The sequence below is a fragment of the Sebastes fasciatus genome, chromosome 9 (assembly GCF_043250625.1).
Source record: "Sebastes fasciatus isolate fSebFas1 chromosome 9, fSebFas1.pri, whole genome shotgun sequence".
Lineage (NCBI taxonomy): Eukaryota > Metazoa > Chordata > Actinopteri > Perciformes > Sebastidae > Sebastes > Sebastes fasciatus.
This window is the reverse complement of record NC_133803.1, coordinates 22,570,912-22,595,391: the sequence shown is the minus strand read 5'-3', so window position 1 is coordinate 22,595,391 and position 24,480 is coordinate 22,570,912. Positions and strand designations below refer to the sequence as shown.

The window sequence follows — 24,480 nt, the reverse complement described above, 5'->3', positions numbered from 1 at the left end:
AACACAGTGAAATTTATTCTCTGCATTTAACCCATCCTAGTATTAGGAGCGGTGGGCAGCTACTGTACAAGGCCCGAGGGTTTGGTGCCTTTTTCAAAGGGCACCCCAGCAGTGCCCAGGAGGCCAACTTGCAGATCTCCAGCTACCAGTCCACACTCCGTACTTTGTCCCGGCGGGGACTTGAACCAATGACCCTCCAGGCCTGTGGCTCTGGAGGAGCTTTGTCAAGTCTGAGAAAAATACCCCTTGGGATGTGATGTGAAGACAAGGGCATTTACTACACAGTTGGTCTATTAAAAGACATTTGGAGCTGCAATATGGGAAATGTAGTATCCAGTGTTTTTGCAGCGAGACCCATACTGGGTATCAAACATCAGAATATCTCTAGTTTTGCTCAATCAAACAATCCTTTTTAAAATGTATCTATCACATGTACCCCATGTATCTTTACGGAAGTACAACACTAAACTGCTGGAGTACCCCTTTAAATTTTGTGTCAAGTTTCTAAGTAAGGGATAATGTGCCTATAGCAACGGTCTGTTATACATAGCAACGGTCTGTTATAAAGAAATAACAGACCGTAGAATGCCATGATTGACCAGAACCGAGTATTCAACAGAGCCGTGTAATAAGCGGGATAATGTACAGCTAGCGGGTCATTGTTGGGAAATAAACCCAGACGGCATCGTCCTTCGTGTCAAGATTTATTTCACAGTGATTGACCAATCAGAATCGAGTATTCAACAAAGCCGTGTAAAAAAAGAGAGAGAAAGAGAGACTGAGAACAGCGAAGCTATTTGAATCCAGATAAATATACCTGGAATGGAATAAATGAGGGAATCATATTCATATGTCAAAGTGATGCTATGAAAATAATTCCTAACACACAAGTAAAACAAACAGACAGAGATAATAAACTAAGATATTTCAAGCAGTGGAAAACACAAATCCAATCAATAAATAAACTAGAATGCTATAAGCTACTGAACAGGTAATTTCAATTAGCCCAATATGTACCCCAAATAAAACATCCTATAAAAAGACAAACCCTTAATAACATATAAACTTAGTGACCATAAACTGACCATTGAAACTGCTCGTCGTAACAGAGAATGGCTCGCAGAGAGAATTTGTATTCATTGCGAAACAGGAGAAGTTGAGTCAGAAGTTCATTTTCTCACAAGCTGCCAAAAAAACAAAGAAATTAGAGAAGAATTTCTCCTCAAACTCAACCAGAAAATTCCCAGAAATTCTAACCCTCCCAAAAAGACAGACAGAAAGAGAGAGAGAGAGAGAGAGAGAGAGAGAGAGAGAGAGAGAGAGAGAGAGAGAGAGGACAGACAGACAGAGAGAGAGACACACAGGGAGAGAGAGACAGAAAGAGAGAGAGAGAGAGAGAGAGAGAGAGAGAGAGAGAGAGAGAGAGAGAGAGAGAGAGAGAGAAGGACAGACAGACAGAGAGAGAGACACACAGGGAGAGAGAGACAGAAAGAGAGAGAGAGAGAGAGAGAGAGAGAGAGAGAGAGAGAGAGAGAGAGAGAGAGAGAGAGAGAAGGACAGACAGACAGAGAGAGAGACACACAGGGAGAGAGAGACAGAAAGAGAGAGAGAGGGAGAGAGAGAGAGAGAGAGAGAGAGAGAGAGAGAGAGAGAGAGAGAGAGAGAGAGAGATAGCAGGGGGAGGAGTGGCTTGTTGCCTCTGTGTATCACATTGCTTTTGCTCTGCTTGTAGTGTAGTAGTCCACAGAAGAGTCAAGTTGGAGACAAGGGACTGTCAGCCTCCTCTCTCTGTATTGTTGTGAAGTAGTGTTTGAATAGTATTAGAGAGAAGAAAACAAGTTTAACAGAGGTTTCTAGTAGGGTTAGTTGATAATAGCCTGAGTCAAACAGAGTTCTGCTACTTTTTTCTGCTCAACATCCAGACAACCATGGAGTGGGGATTACCCCGTTGGTCATCACTCTGGGGAGAGAAGTCCATGTTGTGGTTTTGCTGCGTTCTGTTCTTCATAGCTGGAGGTAAGCATGAAAAATCCCTGACATCCACCCATCCATTGAGAGGTGTTTAACTGTCTCGTCCCAGCAGCGTGTGCCAACTTGTTGACAAGTTTGAGTGACAAACCAACTGACTGAATTCACTGTTTTTGTTTTCAGCACCTGTAACTTCAGTCTATTTTATCTTACTCTGCAATTTTAATCTGTTCTTTTCTTTTAAGCTTTGTTTATATGAACTACAGCAAAATGGTTTATTTACTGCTGTTCACTGTCCGTTATATTGACCCAAGTATGTTGATCTGTTGCCTCCCTTTCCTGTGAGTTTTGAAGCTGTGTGTATGGACTGGATACAGCTGCAAATTAATTGCCCTTCTTGGGATAAATAAAGTTGTCTGAAACTTTATGCTTTCCGGAAACAACTGGACATAAGTCCGTTATTTTAATGACTCTGTTGCCTAAACATTTTCAGAGTATAAACACAGTTTAAAGCTTTTCAGTCTTGCTGCTGCTGCTGTTGTTTTGAGACGGAACATCTGGTGTGAAGCTGTTTTAAAGCCCCACCCATGGGATGTCGGCTAGTGGGGTGTAAATCCACTTTAGACTCTCATAGCCTTTATAACAGCCGCAAATTGGTGGTCGTTGATGTTTTTAGACTGACGGGTCTTAAAATGGCCAAACATGTATACAACTTGGCAGACATACCTAAAGTGACATTAGGGGAAACTTTCCTAAAGCTGTGTGCGCCTGAGCAGGAAGGGTTTGGTGACCTATACATCCAGTAATGTAAAAAGTTATTGCTCGATCCATTTTCACAGAAAGTTATCACAGTGATATCATAAGATCTTTTTTTCAAGGACTTTGGCATTGCTTGAAGTTTATGCAACTGAGGCAGGAGGAGACAGAGGGGAGAAGCAGCTGTTGCCTCTGGGGCGCAGGCTGCTTCACTTCAAACACCACAGAAACCTCACAGAGGTTATCAGTTTTCAGCTTTAGGATTTGGCCTGTTTAGATAAGCTCACGCGATAAGTCCGTCAAAGGCAACAAGTGATGTTTACTGAACTTTGAGGCTGACCCATCCTGGACAAAATATTCCAAAACATGTTTAGATTTCAAATGTTTGTAGATATTAAGATGAAATATTAATGCAGGCCTATAAAACTCTGAGGCTCCAATAAAAGTCTAACTTTAGGAGTACACAGTGACCTCCCTTCAGCCCTGTTACGTCTTCTTTGTTTAGAAGTTTCCTTCCTCTAAGCCTGTGATGAAAACAGCTGTTTGTGCCACTGCCAGTAATGGGTTTTTCCTCCACAAAACATGACTTGAGATAAACAGAGCAATAATCAGTGCCTCAGTCTTTTCCTCCCAGTCTAGATAAGCATTTAGCTCCCTATGGAGCACAATGGCACAGTCAAAAATGGTCGATAAACGCCACAGGATGTGACTGCTCACTCGTTCTCTGTCTCGACTACTTTCTCGTCCTGTTGTGACAGAGCTGGTGTTTTGCGTATTGATCCCCTGTCCTAAATGAATAAATCATTATTAGGGTGCAGTAATAAAAAATGGTTTAATCTCATCGAGGCCTGGTCAGGGACACACAGCGTGTTGATGTGCAGCAGGTGTGTGGGCAAATACTGCATGTGCATGAGTAATAAGATCATGGAGGAAGGGGAGCTCCCTTGTTTAAAGGTCTGTCACACATTCGTAGCTGAAATCTTGATGTCTGATGTTTTATATGCAGGGACTATGACAAGTAAAAAATCCCCAAACACCAGTGGCCTTCATACTTCTAGTAAGGATGTGTCTCCCGCACACAGCCCAAGGATACAGCAATAGAGCCTTGACCCACGCTTCTAGTAACAGCAACAAAAAACACCAACCTGATGTGCTTTAGTCAGTAAAGATCTGAACTATAATAAAAAATAGTAATACAATCACAGTATGAAAAGCTTGAAAGGACTCAAAACGAGAGAGGAAGCAGGCAAACTAGCTGATAATAATTTAGTCACTTTGTTAAAATGGTGTAATAATTGCACTTTTACTGTTTCGAAAGTACAAAAATGCCCACTTACACTTTCAAAATGACAATTTCAGCTGCATTGTTTCTACAGTTAAATGAAGAAATTATGTTGTAATCATGTTTGTGAAGCTTTCGTTATTACACAACTGTCTAAGTGACGTGAGTAAACGCATGAAGTACATTTAGAGGAAGAGGAAGGTTGAGACAGTGACAGAGTGTGCCCATTATTTAAATGCCACTTATACAAACAAGTTTATTGCAAATTGGCTCACAAAAGTAAAAGATCACACCAAATGTACTGTAATCAAATGTCATGGATCCCTGAGCATGGTGACCTGCACCTCTGACCCTGAACCACTTCCTTTTTATGAGCAAGTAGAGCCTGAAGTGCCACATATTAACACTTCCTGTTGCTGAAAAGATGCTTAATGCACCTGGTTGTTATGCCAGAAGCTTCAACTGAAACTCTCGCATTGTGTGTGTGTGTGTGTGTGTGTGTGGAGGGGCTAATCTGGGATCCTCCTGCTGGTTTCATTAACACCCTGTAATGGGCTGGATAATCATTACCATTACTGTAGGTGTGAAAAAGGGTGTGGGGGGCAGCACTTGTACAAACACAGGTAGAGAACTCATGCAAGTGAAAGGATACCAGATTTACCAGTAGGGTATGTTCAGTAGTCTGTGTTGCACCTCTTCAATACCGACCCGGTCTAACGGGAAGGCGTATAAATACCACGGCATTACAGGGACATTTTGCGTGTCATGAAGGCATTTTAGCCTTTTCTTGTGTAATTTGTACACCACTTTATTTGTATGCAATGGCAGTTAGGTTCAGGCAAGAAAAACACTTAGGTAGGGTTAGGGAAAACGTCATGGTTGGGCTTAAAATAAGTACGTAAACTAAGTAAAATATGGACGGGAACAACGTACCCTAACTACGGAACACACGTTACAAACATCAATAAAAAACACGTGACAATAAAGACGTAACTTACAAAACAAAACACCAGTCAGCAATGTTCTTGAACACCAATCTCCTGGTTAAAAATCCAGTGTTTGTTGGGCCCATGCTCCTCCCCACCCACCCACTGTAAGTGTTTTTTTTCTCACTTTTAACACAACGTCACTAACTGTTATCATAGCATTTAAACGCGAATGCATTGACATTGCAGTCAGTGTAAGATACATGGCGTTCAAATGATGCGGGAATCAAGAAAGCCGTACTTATTGCATGCTAAACGCCTTGCGCATTATCGTGGCATTTATACACCTTTTCGTGCGAACGAGCTGTCAATACAGAAGAAAAGTACAATATACTCTTGCAGAAAAGTAGTTAAAATGGTTAAACTTGGGGGTAATTTAAGCAGGTATGAAGGCATGTTTAATTCATTCACACAGGCTATGCTTCATGCCTGAATGTAAGAAAGCTGTCAGAGGCAACATGTCCTAAACAGGTGGCATTCAGCCTTAAAACAAAGGAGGGCCTGTTTCTGGGCCCTGAGGGGCTATCGGGATCCTGAGAACAGAGATCAGAGGAGGAAACTTAGATCCATAATGGAGCCAAAACACAGATGTCTGGTGTATACAAGTGAAAGAAGTCCTGTCTGTTGCAGCAAAGCTTGTTGTCAGTCTCTACCTGGTTGCAGCCACATCAAGAAAGCTCGGATAGTGCTGACACTGTAGCAACCCCACCCAATTGGCACAGACTATGCTAAAAATAAATATATTCATATCCAGTAAGCTATACCTGAAATATATCTGATGGGTATAATAGTCTTTCCCTGCTGGCAACCCAGTATTAATCATGTTTTGGCTCAGTCTCAATCGGGCAAAAGTTAGACTTGCACATTTTAAAACAAAAAGCTCTCACTCCTTTGTCAGAAATCCATCACCACTAGTGTAAATAAGGCTAGAGAAACCAGGGAAGAGTTGTCAAAAAAGGGCAGGGAGGAAGGCAGGGCGGGTGTGAAACAGGAGAAGAGAAGGGCTTCCCCTCCTATTGTCCCGCCACACAAGCCGGAACAGCCGCGGGGGCAACAGTTTCACTTTAATCACCCACCCTGGTCTTCCTATTGCTTTTCCTTGCACACAATGGCTATGCAGAGTTCAGGAGCACACACAGGAACATGGCACGTACCTCGCACAACACAGGATGCACACATACTGAATACAAACATGCACAGCTAATGAAATGGCAAAGGTTGTTGTGTGACCAGGTACTGTATTTCCTATCCAGCAAAGTGCAAGCCAACTACTTGAAGCCGGTATTGACATTTTGACTAAAACGATTTATGTGCTTCCTCATTTATGTTCTGGCTGACCCAAAAGGCTTCCGCATATAGCGTCTGCTACCCTCACAGGAAAATAGTCGTAGTGCATAAAAACAACCAATAGTTCATGTTTGAATCAAGAGTGAATCACGTAAAGCTGCTGCTTCGCTGCTCTCTACGGGTTTAAACTTTAAAGCATGTTGCAGTCCAATCTGTGATGTAACAGCATGTGTTTTGCCTTTGACGGCAGATGGAAAACACCTGCAGTTGCATCATTACTGATTGGGGTGTTGGTAGAGGTGCAACCTGCTAGAAATTATCAGCCTGTAAAGAGCCGTACAGCAGCTGTAGCCCTTCAAATGCAGTCTTAATAAGGAGCCAGAGAGGAGGAGGAGGAGAGGGAGCCGTATTTGCATGCGGGGACGACTCAGAAAGGAAGTCCACTCCTCAAACCCTGGCACCTATCAGTCACCCTACAAACACAAGCGCACAGATTTTACTGCAAAATCTCTGATCCACGGTGCAACTTGCATGCATACTTCTCGCTCACTGCAGTCCACCCCCACACATACTTGTAATTCACGCGCAGCCTTCCTGTCTTCTTTGCAGCGCTAAGCATTCTTGGATGCTGAACCACAATCTGTTACAAAGGACAGCAGTGATCTATTTAAGCAGACAAAGCCAGAGAGTGCCAGAGTTGTCCTGTTATTTTACATGCTGGATATATGGGAGTCATTCATTATGTGTGTTGATGCTGCACTATGGGCTGTGTAGTGTTGGGGCATTGTGTAGATTAGGATGCGTCTGCATTGTTTTTTTTGTTGTTGTAAGATTTAAAGAGTGGCTTCAGACTGCTTAGCCTGAGGATATGTTTGTTTTGTTGTGTTACTGAAATTAAATAATCATTCAGCGCACACATTAAAGAGTTCATTTGTTGGTACATTCTACTGCCGCACAAGTCAGAACAGGATGTGGTTTAAGCTATACGTAAAGAAACATCTCACAGCTGTCTTTTGGGTTTCCTGAACGTACTTAAAAATTATATGTGGAGAATCTGTGTCAGTGTAGTTTTCTGAGAAGGAAACGGCTATTTCACTGTGATGACACACAGCAGTAATCAGTACACACTGCAGAAATTGATCATAAGAAAATAACAGTCAGATTTCTATACTTTCCCTAGTTTGATGTCACATGAGATCCTGTATATATTGGCTAGTATCTCTTTCTCTGTAACTGTCTGAGAGGAACAGGCAATTTAAATCCCACAGGAGGTTAGTGTATTTTTACTTTAGCCAGCAGACTATGTACTATCTTCAACCACAGTACGAATATACGAAACAGGAAACAAACTGTGCTGACCCAAAATGCACAGTGTGCAGAAATAGGCCATGGGAAAATGTCTGACTTTGGGTTTAAATCCATGTTCAAATTGGTAATTGCTATGATTTTGCACTGCGGTTATTTGTGTTATGACTGGTGGCACCAGGCAGGAACTTCATCCCACTCAACTTTAGCTACCAAATCATTTGAATAGAAATGTGATTTACCAAGTAATTTTCTGTTTGAATATATAATGTTTTGATAGGGCTATACCTTGAAACTTAAATCTCATGTATCCAAGCAAATGAAAGAAAGGAACATGATGTACCTGTATTAGCATAAATGGATCTATACTACCATTAAAATATTGATGTTGGCTTTTATGTTTTAGTTTTTTTTTGTAGTTATGTATATTGTATCATGCAGTTTCTGAATATGAATCTTGGAAAAATGAGCTTCCACTGCCATCAAAGTAAACATGTGACTGATATTTTTACTACTCACTTCTTTCCCCTGGTTTTTCTTTGTCATCTTTAAATATACATAGGGGATTTCTGTTCCCTGGGTTGAGCTTCTCAGACACTCCATGCCATTTTTACTGCATACACTAGGATTGGCAGGTTTTAACCATAGACTGTATATAAAGATGGACGACATGACAGCTCCCCAAAAGTGAAGCCAAAACATCTTGATCGCCCGCTGGTGGCTGGCTGCAGTATAGGTCATAAAGCCCACCCCCTCCATGTTAGCTATGGGACATGGGCCAAACTAAAAAGTCAAAGTACACGTTAAATACATTTTTCCCATGTTCCTTCTGTTATGTTAGTTCTTATCACGCTGATGTATGTCCAAGTGTACATTTTTCGGATAAGTTTGGTTTTAATTAATTATTTGATGCTAAAAAAAGGGGTGAGACATTATGATTGGCAGTCGTGAGTCTCTCTCGCAGCCGTGATTGGCTTGGGCGGGTGTGTGGGCGGGTGACCTGATGCCGCGGCTACATCGCCCAATCACTACTGCGCAGACTCTGGCTCCAAATGACGTCAAAATCTAAAGAAGGCAGCTCCCGTATCTGGGATATTTTGAATTCACTTCTATACAGTGGGAGGAAGTGGAGACACGTTGTCCATCTTTATATACAGTCTACGGTTTTAGACATAAACACAGCCATAACGCAACTTTATCACCACTAAGCTAAAGCCTTTGATTGGTAAAGCTTGGTGGTACACAGCCAGGGAGGAAGGCTTGTCTGAAAGGTCTAACCCAGGGAGCAAGAGTTGATAAAAATGGTTATAATATGCCTCACCTACATTCTTCCATACTTGTCTTTTCTCTCTAGGTAAAGGCGACTTGTCCCACGCCCCCTCCACTCTAGGTGTCTTAGCCCCCCACCTGTACTACACCTGTCCCGAGGGTGCAACCGTCCACCTGGTTTGTGTCCAGAGAGGTGCCGCTTTGCACTCCCATGATGTCTTGAAGCGTAGCTGGCTTTTCACGCCCCACAGTGATCAGCGCTGTGTGGGACGGACGGGCCCACGCAATACTATCGTTGGTCATTCCCATGGCAACCGCAGCTTGCCGCCAGGGTTGCAATATGGAACTTCGGAGCACAACTTCTGGGTGGCTCTGCAGAATGTGACCCATGCTGACCAGGGTCGCTACTGCTGTATGGTCCTAGACTTCCAGGTGGAACATCAACACGGCTCCCTCGTGCAGAGACCCCACAGCCACGTTATTCTCCAAGTTACACCACGTAAGGACACAAAATGCATGGGTGTGAATGGGTATTAGGCTGTGGCTCAAACATATGGTGAACTGGCAGGGGATGTTAACCTGTCTTTTTCAAGTAGGACAAGGTCGTTATGTTAGTTTCCCAGATTCTATGCATGGATGAGTAAAGAGAACTGGATACAGCGTTGGAGGCGGTTCAAGTTCATTCCTATGAGAGTTGCTCTGTGGTGCATGACGCCAAAATGGCTTGACTGTCAAGTGATAAAATTATTCTGATCTTCCGCATCTATGTGCTCATAGAGCAAGCGCACTAGCGTTTACTTTAACCCCGCCTCCCCGCTTTACAGACACCTCTTTCCCAGTGCCAGTCTATAGGAAAAAGTATTTTTGGGCCCAATGGCATCACATGACCCGGCAGTTGTAATTCCACGGTTTGGCCACTATGAAAATTGGCTTCAAATCCCGGTGCTCTTCCTGGGTGCTTGATACAATGTAAGGTGGTCTATAAGTGCACATTGTAGTCTACAACATCGTGCATAAATCAGTGGGCAACCTCCGTGTCTGAGAAGCGAAGCAAATGCGGAAGTGCCTTAAACTTGCATTCTTTCTAATAACCAGCAGGGGGAGACTCCGCTGGTTGCAAAAAGAAGTCTGATAGTATAGAAGTCGATGAGAAAATGACCCTACTTCTCACTTGATTTATTACCTCAGTAAACATTGTAAGCATGAGTTTATGGTCTCAATCGCTAGTTTCAAGTCTTCTTCAATACAGCATGCAGTTAATTTAGTAAATTATGTCCCATTTAGAGTCAAATAGACCATAAAGCAGGGGATGCTTTAGGGCGTGGCTACCTTGGGTTTGACAGGTTGCTACCACGGCCACGGCCGTTTTGAAGCCATAAGTTTGGTATTTGGCCGTCACCATGTTGTTTTTTCGCAACAAGAAGTGACACGAAAGGGTGGAGCTAAGTACAACCAAACGATGAATAAAACATTTTCAGGAGACCAAAAAGGTTATAATCAACTTTCAGTTCATGGTTGCAAAAAAACATCATAGCGACGGCCAAACACCAAGATGACGACGGCCAAAATGCCGAACACGAGGCTTCAAAACAGCAGTCCACAAACCAATGGGTGACGTCACCGTATACACTTATATATAGTCTAATGTCATACTGTATATGCTGAGGTGAATGGTAACTGTTGCAATTAACAGGCAGAAACCCAAACCAATGTTAAATTGTGATATACTGCATGTGAGAAACAATGTATTTGTTCTCTTCCCAGGGAGAAATGGGTCTCAAGACTGCACTGTCTGGGATCCCACGCCAGGCGGAGGTATGTCAACTTATTCAAGCCTTCATAGCCAATGAATGACTGGCCAGTTATTCTGTTTATTTACCTCACAGTCTCTCTGTTGCTTCCCCAGGCTCTGTGCCAGAGGCCTTAGCAGCGACCATAGCAGCCTGCATCGGGGCTCTGCTCCTTCTGCCTATTATTCTGGTGCTGGTGTACAAACAGAGGCAGAACGCCCAGTCGAGCAGACGTAAGCAATACTGATATGCACAAACACCCACATTCATTTCCATGCCCATGCTATGGGTCAAATGGAAATGTCTCACACTGGGTTCCCCATAGTGTTTTGTCTGACACATATTTCCTGTCCGTTAGGAGGATTAACTGTACTTCACATAGTAGGAAGCACATTCACACTCCATCTGTAGTGTTCCGCTCTGTTTCAATTCATTCACAATGGCCCATTTCCCGTTTCCTCTCTTCCAGGTGCACAGGAGCTGGTGAGGATGGACAGGTAAGTTTTCCCACACTCTGTCAGGCAGCTGGTTTCATAGACCAGCTTCAATACACAGCTGCTCTTAAGAATAATAACACTGTGTACATGGATAGTCTGCTATGTACTGTAGTGGCCACACAATAGGTAGTTTCAGCCAAACAGCAGGATTAGACCAAAACGTTTCACAACTCTACAGATAATTCTTATAATGTTTTCTAAACATTTACATATAGCTTCAAAACATCAATGAATCATTACTACATTCATTTGGAGACATAACCTTAATTACTGTACAACAAAAGTAACATTGACAGTCTTTACTTGCCTTTACAATGTATGTTATGTTGTGTGCCACTGGAATGTATTTAGTGGAAAATCTAACTACTTTATAGCACAAAGGGAGACTTCATTAATTTATGTGTATGTACTAAGGCTGTCAATCGATTAGAATATTTAATCATGATTAATCGCATACTTGTCCATAGTTAATTGCGATTAATCGCAAATTAATCACACATTTTTTAGCTTGTCAAAATGTACCTTAAAGGGTGATTTGTCAGGTATTTAATGCTCTTATCAACATGGAAGTGGGCAAATATGCTCTTTATGCAAATGTATGTGTATACTTATTATTGGGAATCAATTAACAACACAAAACAATGACAAATATTGTCCAGAAACCCTCACAGGTACTGCATTTAGCATAAAAAAATATGCTCAACTCATAACATGGCAAACTGCAGCCCAACAGGCAACAACAGCTGTCAGTGTGTCAGTGTGCTGACTTGACTATGACTTGCCCCAAACTGCATGTGTTTATCATAAAGTGGGCATGTCTGTAAAAAAAAAAGCCCTGATTACTGCTAGAATATAAAAGAGACAGACATAAAGCCTCTAAAGGTCTTGAGCAACAGGTGACTGTTGTAACAGTTTATTGAGTCAGATTGGCAATGTCTTACTCATTTTTATGCTTCCTTTTCTTGTGTGTATGTGCGTATTTTCAGTGAGGCTCTTGGCCATGAGAACCCTGTGTTTCTTGGGGGATCACCGCAGATTAAGACCCGCACAGTTTCTCAGATCATGGCCAGGCAATCCTCAGAGACAGGACGCCACCTGTTGTCTGAGCCAGGAACCCCCCTTTCTCCTGCGGTACATGGGGATGTTTTCTTCCCAATAGAAGGTAGGACACACACAAAACTATACATCCTGACAACACAACAGCAGCTCAGACTACAGGGAGCACATCAGGCCAAGACAGAGAAATTGAGACAAGTTTATCAGCCAAATCACTCAGCACAGGCTGACATACAATTATCTAACCCATTCTCCATTTTGTTCAGCTTTTGCCCTTTAGCCTGACTCAAACCTCTCTCTGACCAGAACCATAACACATAGAAAGCTGAGTATGAGTTATCTCACTTTCAGGGGAGTTCATTTACATATTTAAGTGGGTGTCTTTCAGTTTAGGAGTGAGTGTGCACTATCCATTGGTAGGTCATGCCTCATTAACTAAATTCTGAATGCATACACCTGACCCTCTTGACATTCTTGTCTGATACTCAAATGAAAAAGTACCTGAGTAGAGGCACGTAACTGTATTTCACAAGGACATAGTTCTGGAAATTTCAAAATGTACAGCCGGTATGGTAAAATACTCTGGTGCAATCAAAGACTTCAACTTCTGCTGAAACATCCTGCGTGCGGGAGAAGTGTTTGCGGAAAGATGCTCATCATATCGTGCAAATTTGCACGCTCACATTCAAAACAGCTGGGTCGAGTCTGATGTGACTAAAAAAATACTCTGTGTAGGGAGTTTAATTTCTCTCCCCCACACAACTGAAACTACCTCCTTATGCTGTCACCCTCTGAATTCTTCTCTCGCCTCCCTCGCAAGTCATTCTCCACCCATCAGCACTCTCATTTAACACTAATGGCCCCTTCAGCCGCTCTCTCTGACTCGACTTGAAATAATACTGAAACATTAGTTACGGTGAAGGGGTTCAATCCTGAGTGTTTTTCTACCGATTCCCGGGGCAAATGTGCCGACATACCAGGCATACTGAGGTGGATTGCCCCGTTTCCTGGCAGCACGGACTATGATGGTACAAGGGAAAGAACAGAACTGAGCTGACTTACTGAAAATCCACCTCAAACCATCACATATGTTATTCCTATGACTGTGTGCAAACATAGACAATCCTCAACAAACACTTACTGGAGCTCGTCCACTGACAATATACTGTATGTGAGACCTGACAGGCATAAACATGAGGTAAAACTGGGCCACCCACACTAAGTGATTTCTATGATATTCTGCAGTTTCGCCCAAATATAATTCTGGTAATGAGTAATGTCACTAGTGGGAAAATCTCTGCTAACAATAAGTGACAGATGGATATGCTTGGCTGCATATCAGATTACAGCTGTATTCCTCCTCTACAGAGCCACGAGTATTGATAAAACCATCAAAAACCCAACAATATTTTTTACATTTGTCACAGTGGAATTCCCTGTCAGAGCTTGTTTCCTTCAGCGGTCTGACGTATAAGTTATGCCGAATACACAGCCTGTTTTTTTCGTCTGAGGTTTCGTGTTACATGGATAAAAAGCAACACTTCAGCTTCCTTGTTCATCTTTTTTGGCCCGCTGACCTTAAGCTGAGCGGAATTTAACCAGCAGCAGTTCCCTCTTATCTTCACTATGTCGCAACTCTTAACACTTGTTCTGCTTTTTAATGGGTTTTCAGAAAAAGACATCTTTTCTGAGAAATCTATCAGTCTATCAGTGTGTTTGTACTACGCTATTGAGTAGGAGGTTTGGAAAATAAATGCTGTCAAACGTTTTTTTTTGTCTGCATTTTGGGCAGGAAGTGCACTTTTAAAGATGTTAACTCCCTCATATCTAGATTTCCTCATCAGCGCACAGACATGAAATGTGCATTTGTTGATACATGTAGACAACCTGCTACCTTTTCTATGCTCTCACTGACCTGCACTACTCTCTATTCCAGACACCATCCTCGAGTCTCCAGACCTCGTGCAGGTTTAAAGGGGGTTGGGACCTCGTTCATCGCTTTAACTGCTGACCTGGAAACGGTCCAGCAACTCTCTTCCTCTTCTTTCTGACTCCAGAGCGATGTTGCCCTTAACAGCTGTCTCACAATAACCTCTGCTGGGATTGTCGTCTGTACATTGTCTGGACTGCGGGAGGGAACGGACTGCGGTTTTTATTCAGAAACTATTTCCACCTGCAACAACAGCTGGAGGCCAAAAGCAAACTTTGGACTCGTGGACCAACAGGTGCCCCCTGCTTGAGAAGAATCCAGAGTGTTGAGGGGTGGGGGGCCCACCATGTGCAGGGGTGATAAACAGTTTCTGTGGACTCAAGGGCTGGTTTCACACCTAGCTTGTTTGGTGCAGTTCAAACGAACTAGGGTGTATTTACTTTAGGCTGGGTGTACTCACGCACAATCTCCCATATAATGACACAAGATCATTTAACAACAATGGTAACATGTTATGTATGTGCATGAGTTCAGGGATATTATAAATCAGGAAGTGAAAATGGGTTTCAACAGAAGTGCGTGTTACTTGCATCCTACATAACAACAAGCTGTCACAGTGATAAATACAGTATTATGAATCACCTGCTGTCAGTTACCGGAGTAAACTTGGTTTTTGATTTGCCTTTCCTCGTCCATGTAGCGCTAATAATGAAGGATGACAATCACCAAAACTGTCCAGTGAATGATTTATCTGCCAGTCCATGTGACATCATGTTAACACGTCTCACTTCAATTGTAATAAGTCAGTATGAACGCAAAATAGACTGGAACCAAAAGACAAACTACTTTTTTTAACCGAACCACAGGTGTGAAAGCGACTGAACGCTCTCTCTTATAATAAAGTGCTCTATAAGCTTCAAACCAAAGGAGGCTCAATCATCAGAGAAGTCTCAATATTCTTATGCAGGTTGAGAGTAATTTGTTTTTATGGCATTACACTGTTCTTCTGTATCATTTCCACTTGGCCTCAGCTTCTTTTCTCTTCCCTCTTCGCTACCTCAGTTACTGTCAGCTCTGCTGCTCTAAATACTCTCCTTCCTTCCTGTACTCTCAGAGACGCAGCACTTCACAGTGGCCTTAAATAGATCAAGAAAGTATGTTGTAAAAAAACAAAGAGTTGGATATTTTTTATAATAGTGTAAAGTTACATAATTAAGAATAAAATGTTTATTGATTTTCTCTCGAATGTATCCAGATAAAAAAAACATCATCATAAAACTGCCACTAGTTGAATCACTGCCATCTCAACACTGTCCTGAATCCATTTTGTTCTGTTATCATGTGTCTTGATTTAATTGATGTGTATATTAGTGTTTATTCAGATTTTTTTTTTTGTGCGTGCAATGTGATGTTAATAAGTAAATACTTTTTAGCACCAAATTATATCGAGGTAGATTGAGAGAGAAGTGATTGCAAGGGATTGTACTCTTATTATTACTTATAGGTTGCGTGTGACTGTGAGAAACCACACTGTGGTTTTTTCATATCGAGGTAAAATGTGTACAGAAGGTGCTCAGCGGAAATAATCTCCGGATGATGTGTAGCAGGTATATAGGACAGGGTATGTTTGTATGCTGTATTAAGATTTTAAAACTCTGATAGGGTCTTTTGTTTGAGTATTTGTGTTTTCAAGTGTGCCTGTGTGAGCGTCTGACTGCGTGTGTGTGTGTGTGTTTTACGGGTTACGGGTTAGAGTTTCAGCCTTTATGGTCTGGTTTAAATATGTGTGTGCATGCAATTCTGCATCTGTTTGTTTGTGATTGTGTGTTTTATACTGTAAAAAGCTTATATTAGATATACGCTTGTTCTGTATATCGCATTTAAATTGAACCGGTTGTAGCTCGTATGATAATAAAGTGGAGCTCCTTAAAGCCATGTGTCGAGTCTTTGAAATCATTGTTCCTTTCAACTGGCAGGTCTCCAAAACTATCACCACACAAGGACGTGCTGCGCTTGCTGCCGAGGGAGCCATTACAGACGGAACAAGGTTGTTCCACTTGTGTGCCTCTAAGATGGTGCACACCAGAGGGAGACTGGCATTGAGCAGAGAAAATGATAAAACAATCTTAGTGTCTTGTTTTATGAGAGGAGACAGAGAACTAGATGGGAGGAGGGGATGCCTATTGCTGGCCATTTCCTCTCTCCAGTGCTTTTTCTACAGTCTTACATTACTTATTGTATTAACAGGAGCTGCATTATCATAGGTTTATATCTCTCTGTGGCCTAGACAAGCAAAGTTGAAAATAAAGAATACAGGTCACATACAGTACAACAACTGACTGCACATGTGACACATACAGTACTTAACCCCTTCTATCTGTGCACATAAAAACATTTTTGAAAGCCTTTGAAATGTAACAGACAACAGGAAAAGCAACAACACTCATCTTCCTCTTTTTGGAAACATGACCTGTGGCTTCCTGTTTACATACAAAGGTGTTTCCTGTGCCTTCACAGTTTATCAGCTCATACAGATCAACAAACCACTGTATTTAAACTGCTGTGCAGGTTATGTGAAGATACAAGGTCTTACTATGTTTAATATCTGATTTGTACTGTATCTTGGCTTAAGGCAGGTCGACAAAGAGGAAGTAAACAGACGTCCAGAATCCCCAGAGTAAGCACATCTTTCAGAGATGACTGTTTATAGTACAATGACTGACCAAAAGAGGGCTCTGTAATGATGTGATGCTGAATCCCCCATGACCCCTCTCTGCCAAGATCAAGTCACCATGAACAGATCAAAGAATAAGACAGGCGTTGAAAGATAAATTCTTTTCATAATATGAAGGATTGATATAATGTCACTTGATTTGACAACAAATCTGTCCTTAGTGGTTAAGAATAGTTTTTAGGACGTGGAATGGAAATGTTATTCAGTGCATTAGTAGTTTATCTGGTATGTTGAGATAGATTTTGCAGTGTTGTACTTGTTGCGGCTGCTGTTCCTTGCATCTTACCGACAGAGGTGGCGTGCCGTCATCTTCCACGGTGACAGTGAGTCGGTACTCTTGCTGGCGCTCTCGGTCGGGAGGGGCCGGCCGGGTCACCATCTCTCCGGTCACACGGTCCATGCGGAAGGTCAGGTCCTGGTTCCCGGCGGTGATGTAGTAGAACAGCATGGCGTTGGGACCGATGTCTTGGTCGGTAGCTATCACGCGGAGGACTGACGTACCTCCTCCAACATTCTACGATTTACATGATAAAAGAAGCCTCATTATTGATTGCCTACAGTAGAATAAACACAAACCTGTGACTGAATAGTTAAATCACCATTTATAACAGTACTTATGACATTGTTCAGCTTCTGTTCAAGATCTAGATACATACAAAACAACAACAGACAGAAACATGCAAATTCAAAGGCAAATCCCGTGTGGATAAAATGAACATCATGCTCCATATGTTCCTACCTCACTTATGCTGACGTTGTAGCCCCTCTGGCTTTCAATAACAGGTGGATTGTCATTGACGTCCAGGATGTTGATGGTGAGGGAGTGGTCTTGGTGTCTGGGAGGTGAGCCGTTGTCAATGGCACGCACCTGTAACACATGCACCGGGGTGTACTAGTATGTAAGTCTGACCATGCATTTGGACACACGACATAAAAACACATAGGGGACAAAGGGATTAAAAGTATGCACGTCTTCTTCTGCGCCTCTACATTCAGTCTTGGTACTTCTGTGCGATATCTTGTTGGGAGGCAAGATGCATGATGCAAATAGTTACACGTTATTTGTATCGTCCAAAACTCACGTTGCTATGGTGTAAAAAAGACATCTGTCACATGAAGTGTGACACGGAATCCGTTTATTTTTAGACTGAGGTTAGAAAGTGAGTCAGGGTTGTGGTGAAAGTGTAAAATGTGTTGATGGCCATAAAGATAAGTAGTGAAAGATCATAACTACGTGTGGATTGCTGCCTGACCTTCAGTAGGTAGCGGTCTACTGACTCTCTGTCCAGAGCAGCGTTGACAACAACTTCCCCATAGGTGTGGTTCACGGTCTTAATTTTGAACACATCCTCCATGTTGCCTGCCACCAGAGTGAAATTGACCTGAGAGAAATGAGTCAGAATGACCCAAAGAGAAAATGGGAGATATACACAGACATTATAACAACAGCTAAGGTTAGATCAGAAACTCTAATCATAAAGTTACCCATAATGTATAAACAGTTTAATAATTGTATTTTGCTGTACAGGTTCTGAATCTTGAATAAATCACAGCACATAGAATAAAGAAGAAAGATTCATGAACTTAATTTTCAGTACGCAAGCATAACGATATTGCGTTTGCCCTCAAATGGTGCACTGTATTAATAAAAAGACTACACACATATATACAAGGAATAAATAAGGCACGAATGAGATATAAGATTAGTAATAAATATCAGCAATAAAAAGTGCAGAATCATGAGCAATATAGATATAAAAATATAAACAATGTGAGTATAATCAAATAACGCTAAAATACAACTAACAAGTGTGCAAAAGTCCAGTTAGAGTGCAGCACATCAGTCTGACCGTCAGACTGAGGAGATGTCGGAGTTCAGTAGAGCGACAGCTTTTGGAAAGAAGCTGTTTTTCTATTTGTGCATTTTTATCTGAAGCACCTGCCTGATGGGGAGCACAACTGAGACCTCGATGCAGACCTCGAACAGAACCATGAGCAGACAAATATGCAAGAGATGACACTGAATTTATGATTAAGAAAGAAAAACAGGAAAAGGAGGGGGCTGGGTTGGTGGAGAGACAAATGAACACAAGCAGGGTGAAAGAAGTTAAAAGTTAAAAAAGCTCATGTTGTTAACAACAATGTGTTGCTGTCTGCAGCATGTACAGTATGTCGTAACGAGAAGAAAATTGTGCTGCTAATCTGTCTTCCTGAAGAAAAATGTGGTGCTAATCTGTCTTCCTGAAGATAGTTCTTGGAACCGTGTGAGAGCCACTACAAACCGAAGTCCAATTCCTTGTATGCATGGCCAATATATAGCTGATTCTGATCCTGGTAACCTCACTTGATTCACCATATGTTATAGAAACGTTTATGTTTTGTGCTGTCAAGTCATTTTGTTTAGTGCTTTAAAGCAGTGTAGAAGATCTGTTGTAAAAGCCGGTCTTCTTGGTGAGGGTTTTCTGTAATTGCAGTAATTAGTCTTTAGTCTGTAAAAGTATTGTGATATTGATGACTGATCTTTAAGTGCCACAGAGGAGATTTTTATTTTCTCTCTGAGTGAGTCCATGTGTTTCTATCGTTCTTCTTTATTCTCACCAGTCCATTTAATCCACCATCTTTGTCCCTTCCCAGCACCACTGCCACTCTTTTCCCCATGGGTGTGTTCTCTGCGATGTCCACCGAAGTATCAGATGTGATGTCAAACTCTGGACTGTTGTCATTCTCATCCAGAATGGTGATTGAAACCTGACAAGAGGGAAGATCAAATATGGGCTCCGTAACCTGCCAAATCAATGAAATACTTACCTTTGACATTAATCAAATATAACCTAAAAATACAAGACGCTGCAGATTAATTCATGTTGCCTTTCATACTCTGAACCATTTTAAAAGAACAGCAAGTCTTACCTTCTGCACTTCCAATGAGATGCAATGAATAAAAGAGGAATGCCATTAAGTTTTCTACAACAGAATAGACACAACACATGCTGTAATGAATAGAATGATGTACACGAAAATAAGGGAGATAAAATAACACAAATCAGAATGAAGCATACCACAGTGGAGTCCTTTTTAGGTCCTCCATCATCAGCTACAATAGTCAAGGTGTACATATCCCCCTTCTCTCTGTCCAGCAGGCCTGTCACTGTGATACGGCCCTGAAACATCACACACATCAGCATACTGTATGTCTCCGCCTCCATAAAGATTCCATACAAGATAGAAATCTTCTAATGGGACAGACAAAGAGCAAGGACAGAGACTAACAAGTATCATACAAATCAGCAAAAAAAAATCCCACATTTCTCATCTTTCAAAGGAATCAAATGACTTCAAAGCAAACAAGCTCTTTGATCAGCTCTCAGTCATGCAGCAACAAGCTTAAATCACAGGAGAAGAGGTGTTATTCAATCACACTGCGGTTAATGGATGAAGCCTATTTGACAGAAGGTGGGTGTAGTCTTTGAAGAGTACAAAAAAGAGGTATGTACATTGTGCTGATATCACTGGTGACCTTTCCTCCACTGCTCCCCTACTCACCGTGACGCTGTCTATCTTGAAGAGGGCCAGAGCCGCAGGCGACGTATCAGGGTCGAAACGGTAAGTCAACTGATTCAAGTTGTCGGCTGACTGGGCCTGCACCTGGACTACCTCTGTCCCAGTGGCGATGTTCTCACGAAGCGAAGCCTCGTAACCGGCGGAGAAGAAGGCCACGGCCTCATCCAGCTCATTAAGTAACGTGACGTAGACGGTGCAGAAGCCTTGGTGGAAAGGTGGAGCCTGGTCAGTGGCCGAGACGTTCATCAGATAGGTGGTCTTGGTCTCATAGTCCAAGTGGTCCACAGTGGTTACCAGGCCAGTGCTCACATCCACCTCAAACTTGCGGTCCGAGCCGGACACGAGGGCGTAAGCAACGGCTCCACCATCACCTGGACAAGAAGAAGCGGGTGGTTTGGAGTGAAAAGCTTACAATAACAAATTTAAAAACGAATTAACTTGAAAACCTTGGACCATTGTTACACTGATGCTATAGTTACAGCATGCAAACAGCTTCTTCCACTCTTTTCTGTTGGCTATGTTGTGTCTATTTCTGTTTCAGGCCTGCTCTAATGTTTTGGAAAATGTATGTCACAGCACCAAATGCATCATACAGTGTCTAAGAAACACTTCACACCACAGGAAGTGAATAGAGGAAGTCTGTACTGTGGAGCAGAAGTAGAGACAGTTACAGTGAATGTCATTTTTGTGTGTATAAGATAATAACAAGATAAAAACATTGTGGTTGAGAGGCTTGATATTCTCATTTGGAGTGGCGCCCACTAGTGTCAGGGTTATTGACTTGCAAAAAAACGACTCGTGCCAGTGCCTGCAGAGCAGAAGTGGGAAGTTTTAAAGCCACAGTCAACGAAATGTCTCTTTTGGTTTTATAGTACGATGATACAACCCGATACTGAGCAACAAGAACTGACATCAAACTCCCCTCTCTTTGCTCCCCTCTTCTGATTGATCGGAGACTGGACTCACCAGTGTCGGGGTCTGTCGCACGCACCACGATCACAGAGGTGCCAATGCCAGCGGTCTCCCTGAGGCCCAGACGGTTGTATTGCTGCTGGGTAAACACTGGCATCTCGTCATTGGCATCGTCCACATATATGATTACCTGCAGGGTAATCATAATTGTGGCACATCAGCTATCCATATTATCTTTGAGGAATACTTTTACTCTTTGGGAAAGAGGCTTGGTCGTTTTATCTATTAGGTAATGAGACCACAGACAAAAATATGACATATCTGAGTCCCATTGAAGGGCCTGGATCTGCTGAAGTCCACATTTCTACACAAAATATATCAGGGGTCAACAAGACTGTCTATTTTTAAACTCCTCCACTCCTTGAGGGCGCCGGTGCCCTCGGCCGACTTTATTTTTTTCAGAGGCTGTAGCAGGCTCAGTTTTAGAACTAGAGTGAAGATACTAATATCATATGACAAAACCTGGAATCCATTGGTACCAACCAGGTCAGCATGTCAGGAAGAACGCTATATAACGCTACAAAATTACGCTAAAGATGGGCGGGGAAAAACTGGCATGGCCATTTTCACAGGGGTTCCTTGACCTCTGGCCTCAAGATATGTGACTGAAAAAGGGTTCTATGGGTACCCACGAGTCTCCCCTTTACAGCCCACTTATGTGCTATGATAATCACATGCCGTTTGGGGCAAAAAACATGCAGTTTTTTGCATGCAGTACAAATGTGTTATTTTCACAGATTTTCTCAAACAGCTTTTGAATTGCATACATTGGGTATAACTGTAAAGCTGAGACTCTTGTGAATCCAATGAGCCTAATTGTATTCACGTGTGATGATGTTAGTACTCATAGCAGCCATTTCATTGTAGTGTGACCATTTTTTAAAACTTGACATCACTGTATAAAATGACCTGTGGTGACCTCTGGGATAATCACAGCCTCATGAAACTTTACAACCACAAACTTGAGACCTAGAGCATTCAGAGGATGGATGGCTTTCCTGGGTAGATTGACAATAAGGAGGTTTCTGAACAGTTTCCAGAACTGAAGTGCTCGCCATCCAATCGAAAAATCGAATTCTTGCAGAAATCTCCAAATGTCAAAAGTTTTTGATACTAATTCACAGCATGGCTTTTTCTATGGTGTTCCTCAAGGTCTTGATGTCTTAATGTGGTATTTTGGAGGGATTACTGATCATTTTTTATCAATTTCAGAGTGGTAAAAAATGGTTAAATTTAGCACCAAATCTGTGTAACAAATGGTATCAACCCAAAAATAGCTGCAACAACTAATAAGACATAAGTGAGCATGGGAATGACCATCATATACTTCGATCATAATGTTCTAAACCCTTATTCACTTACACCATTTATTTGTATTATTTAATTATTTAATCAATTATTTATTTATTTATTTCTGATTCACAACTAGAACAACTTGACACACAGTGCTGATGTACTTCACTTCTATGTGACATCTACTGTTGACCTGCTATCCTCCCCTGTATCCCCCTAAAAAAGAAAAAATGGGTGTATTTTAAAGAGGGTTGGAGTGGAAAAGGTTAAATCCTTAATTCCTTTAAAATGTATAACTCTTCATGCTCTATAATAAAATGAACAAACTACTTCTACATATGTTTTGCTACAAATTTAGCATGAAGCACTAGGATGACACAAGCACATGTTACATCCTCGTCCTCACCCTGACGGAGCTCCTCATGCTGCCTTCGTCACTGTTGTAGGCCTCCACCTCCAACACATGGGAGCTGCTGGTTTCTCTGTCCAGTGCCCTGAAGCCTCGTGTCACCAGCCCAGTCTGTCTGTCTATGCTGAACAGATTGTTGCTGTTCCCTGCATGCATTCATTCACAACCACGAGCACACACACAGACAGAAACAGAGAGACAGAGAGAGAAAGAGAAAGAGAAAGAGAAAGGGAAAGTGAGACCGAGCAAGAGACTTTTACAAAAATACACAAATTAGCAAAACATTTAATCTTGTCTCTGGGTTTAGATAATTTCACTGGAGGCTTCTGCCAATTTGGTGAGATAATTTAAGTTGCTTCCAATGCAAATTAACTTCCTGTCATTACTGGTTATTTGCACACTGGCTGCTTCTAGACAAGAGAAAATGCATTGGAAACGGGGAATTATCATACCTGCCCATCGGCAAGATTCTGCCAAAAAAGCTGAAATTCTGGAAACTTTTTCGTGGAGATCTTGTTTGCACTCATTTCGAAACAACTGGATTAACAACGCTACCAAAATTAATTCCATAATTCAACCTAGTGCATTTTAGTGTTGTCATGATACTGCAATTTCTAACTTCAATATAATACCTTGAAAAATATCCATATTTGATACCACAGGGAGAAATTGACACAACATTGAAGGCATAACGTTTTAGATTTTCATCAAAAGATAAATAAGCGGTGTGTGTGTCAACTCGCTGTCGGAGAGAAGAGAGAGCAGAAAGCGTAGTTAATACCTGTATATCGATACTGTTGAAATGAGTATTGAAACCGTTTCAATATTCAGTATCAATATGTATCAATACTTCAATATTTTTGACAACACTAGTGCATTTTGGGAGCCTGTTCTTTCAGTGCATTTGTTTTTGAGGGAGGAGACCATGTGCGTAGGACATCTTGGAGGAAAATCAAAGTGAAGCAACTCTTACCAGTAAGGATCCTGTACAGAACTCGGCCATTCTCCCCCTGGTCGGCATCTGTAGCTTGAACCTGTACAGACAAACACAAACAGGTAGTCTGTACAGTACTCAGATAAAATAACTTCACAGGGACACCAAACACAACCAAATCTACAACACGTAAACAAAAACCATCCGGCTACTTACAAGGTGCAGCAATAGAGTGGTGCAGGAATGAGTCCTAAAACCCGGAAATGAGCATTTTAGCACTTCTGGTTCCCTTGTCTCGCAGTCAGTGGGTTTTTTAATGGGCTTTTAGTTAGATGCCTGAAATAAGGTCTGTGATTAACACAAGCTTGAGAGATTTATATGTTTCTTTCTGCGTCAGTAAATATCCCACTCATGGATTTTGAAGCTTTTATGTGTCTTAAAAAAGGCGGTT

General features: G+C 41.9%; 2 protein-coding genes and 1 long non-coding RNA gene across 4 annotated transcripts in view; 1 reads left to right on the top strand and 2 right to left on the bottom strand.

Moving 5' to 3' along the window:
- cdh23 (cadherin-related 23) overlaps positions 1–24,480 on the bottom strand; it is a 184,685-nt gene that overhangs the window by 19,004 nt on the left and 141,201 nt on the right. Inside the window, exons 29-38 of the mRNA XM_074646704.1 lie at positions 24,069–24,129; positions 23,093–23,241; positions 21,388–21,523; positions 20,404–20,792; positions 19,920–20,021; positions 19,771–19,773; positions 19,459–19,608; positions 18,114–18,242; positions 17,600–17,728; positions 17,147–17,374 (exon numbers count right to left, since the gene is read on the bottom strand). Of these exons, the coding sequence (XP_074502805.1) occupies positions 17,147–17,374; positions 17,600–17,728; positions 18,114–18,242; positions 19,459–19,608; positions 19,771–19,773; positions 19,920–20,021; positions 20,404–20,792; positions 21,388–21,523; positions 23,093–23,241; positions 24,069–24,129 (1,476 nt within the window). The remainder of the gene's footprint in view (positions 1–17,146; positions 17,375–17,599; positions 17,729–18,113; positions 18,243–19,458; positions 19,609–19,770; positions 19,774–19,919; positions 20,022–20,403; positions 20,793–21,387; positions 21,524–23,092; positions 23,242–24,068; positions 24,130–24,480) is intronic.
- vsir (V-set immunoregulatory receptor) lies at positions 1,617–16,051 on the top strand. 2 transcript variants are annotated; one of them, XM_074646705.1, is made up of 7 exons: positions 1,617–2,016; positions 8,939–9,352; positions 10,618–10,668; positions 10,760–10,876; positions 11,113–11,140; positions 12,127–12,302; positions 14,133–16,051. In XM_074646705.1, the coding sequence occupies exons 1-7, from the start codon at positions 1,929–1,931 to the stop codon at positions 14,168–14,170; spliced, it is 912 nt and encodes a 303-aa protein (XP_074502806.1). In that variant the 5' UTR covers positions 1,617–1,928; the 3' UTR covers positions 14,171–16,051. The 2 variants fall into 2 exon arrangements, with proteins under 2 accessions (XP_074502806.1, XP_074502808.1); XM_074646707.1 differs by lacking the exon at positions 10,618–10,668 and having other exon boundaries at positions 1,636–2,016; positions 8,939–9,383; positions 10,740–10,876.
- On the bottom strand, positions 5,356–10,342 carry LOC141774229 (uncharacterized). The gene is made up of 3 exons (XR_012595284.1): positions 10,214–10,342; positions 8,062–9,616; positions 5,356–8,028 (listed from the first exon to the last, which is right to left on the bottom strand). It is a non-coding gene; the product is annotated as an uncharacterized LOC141774229 (long non-coding RNA).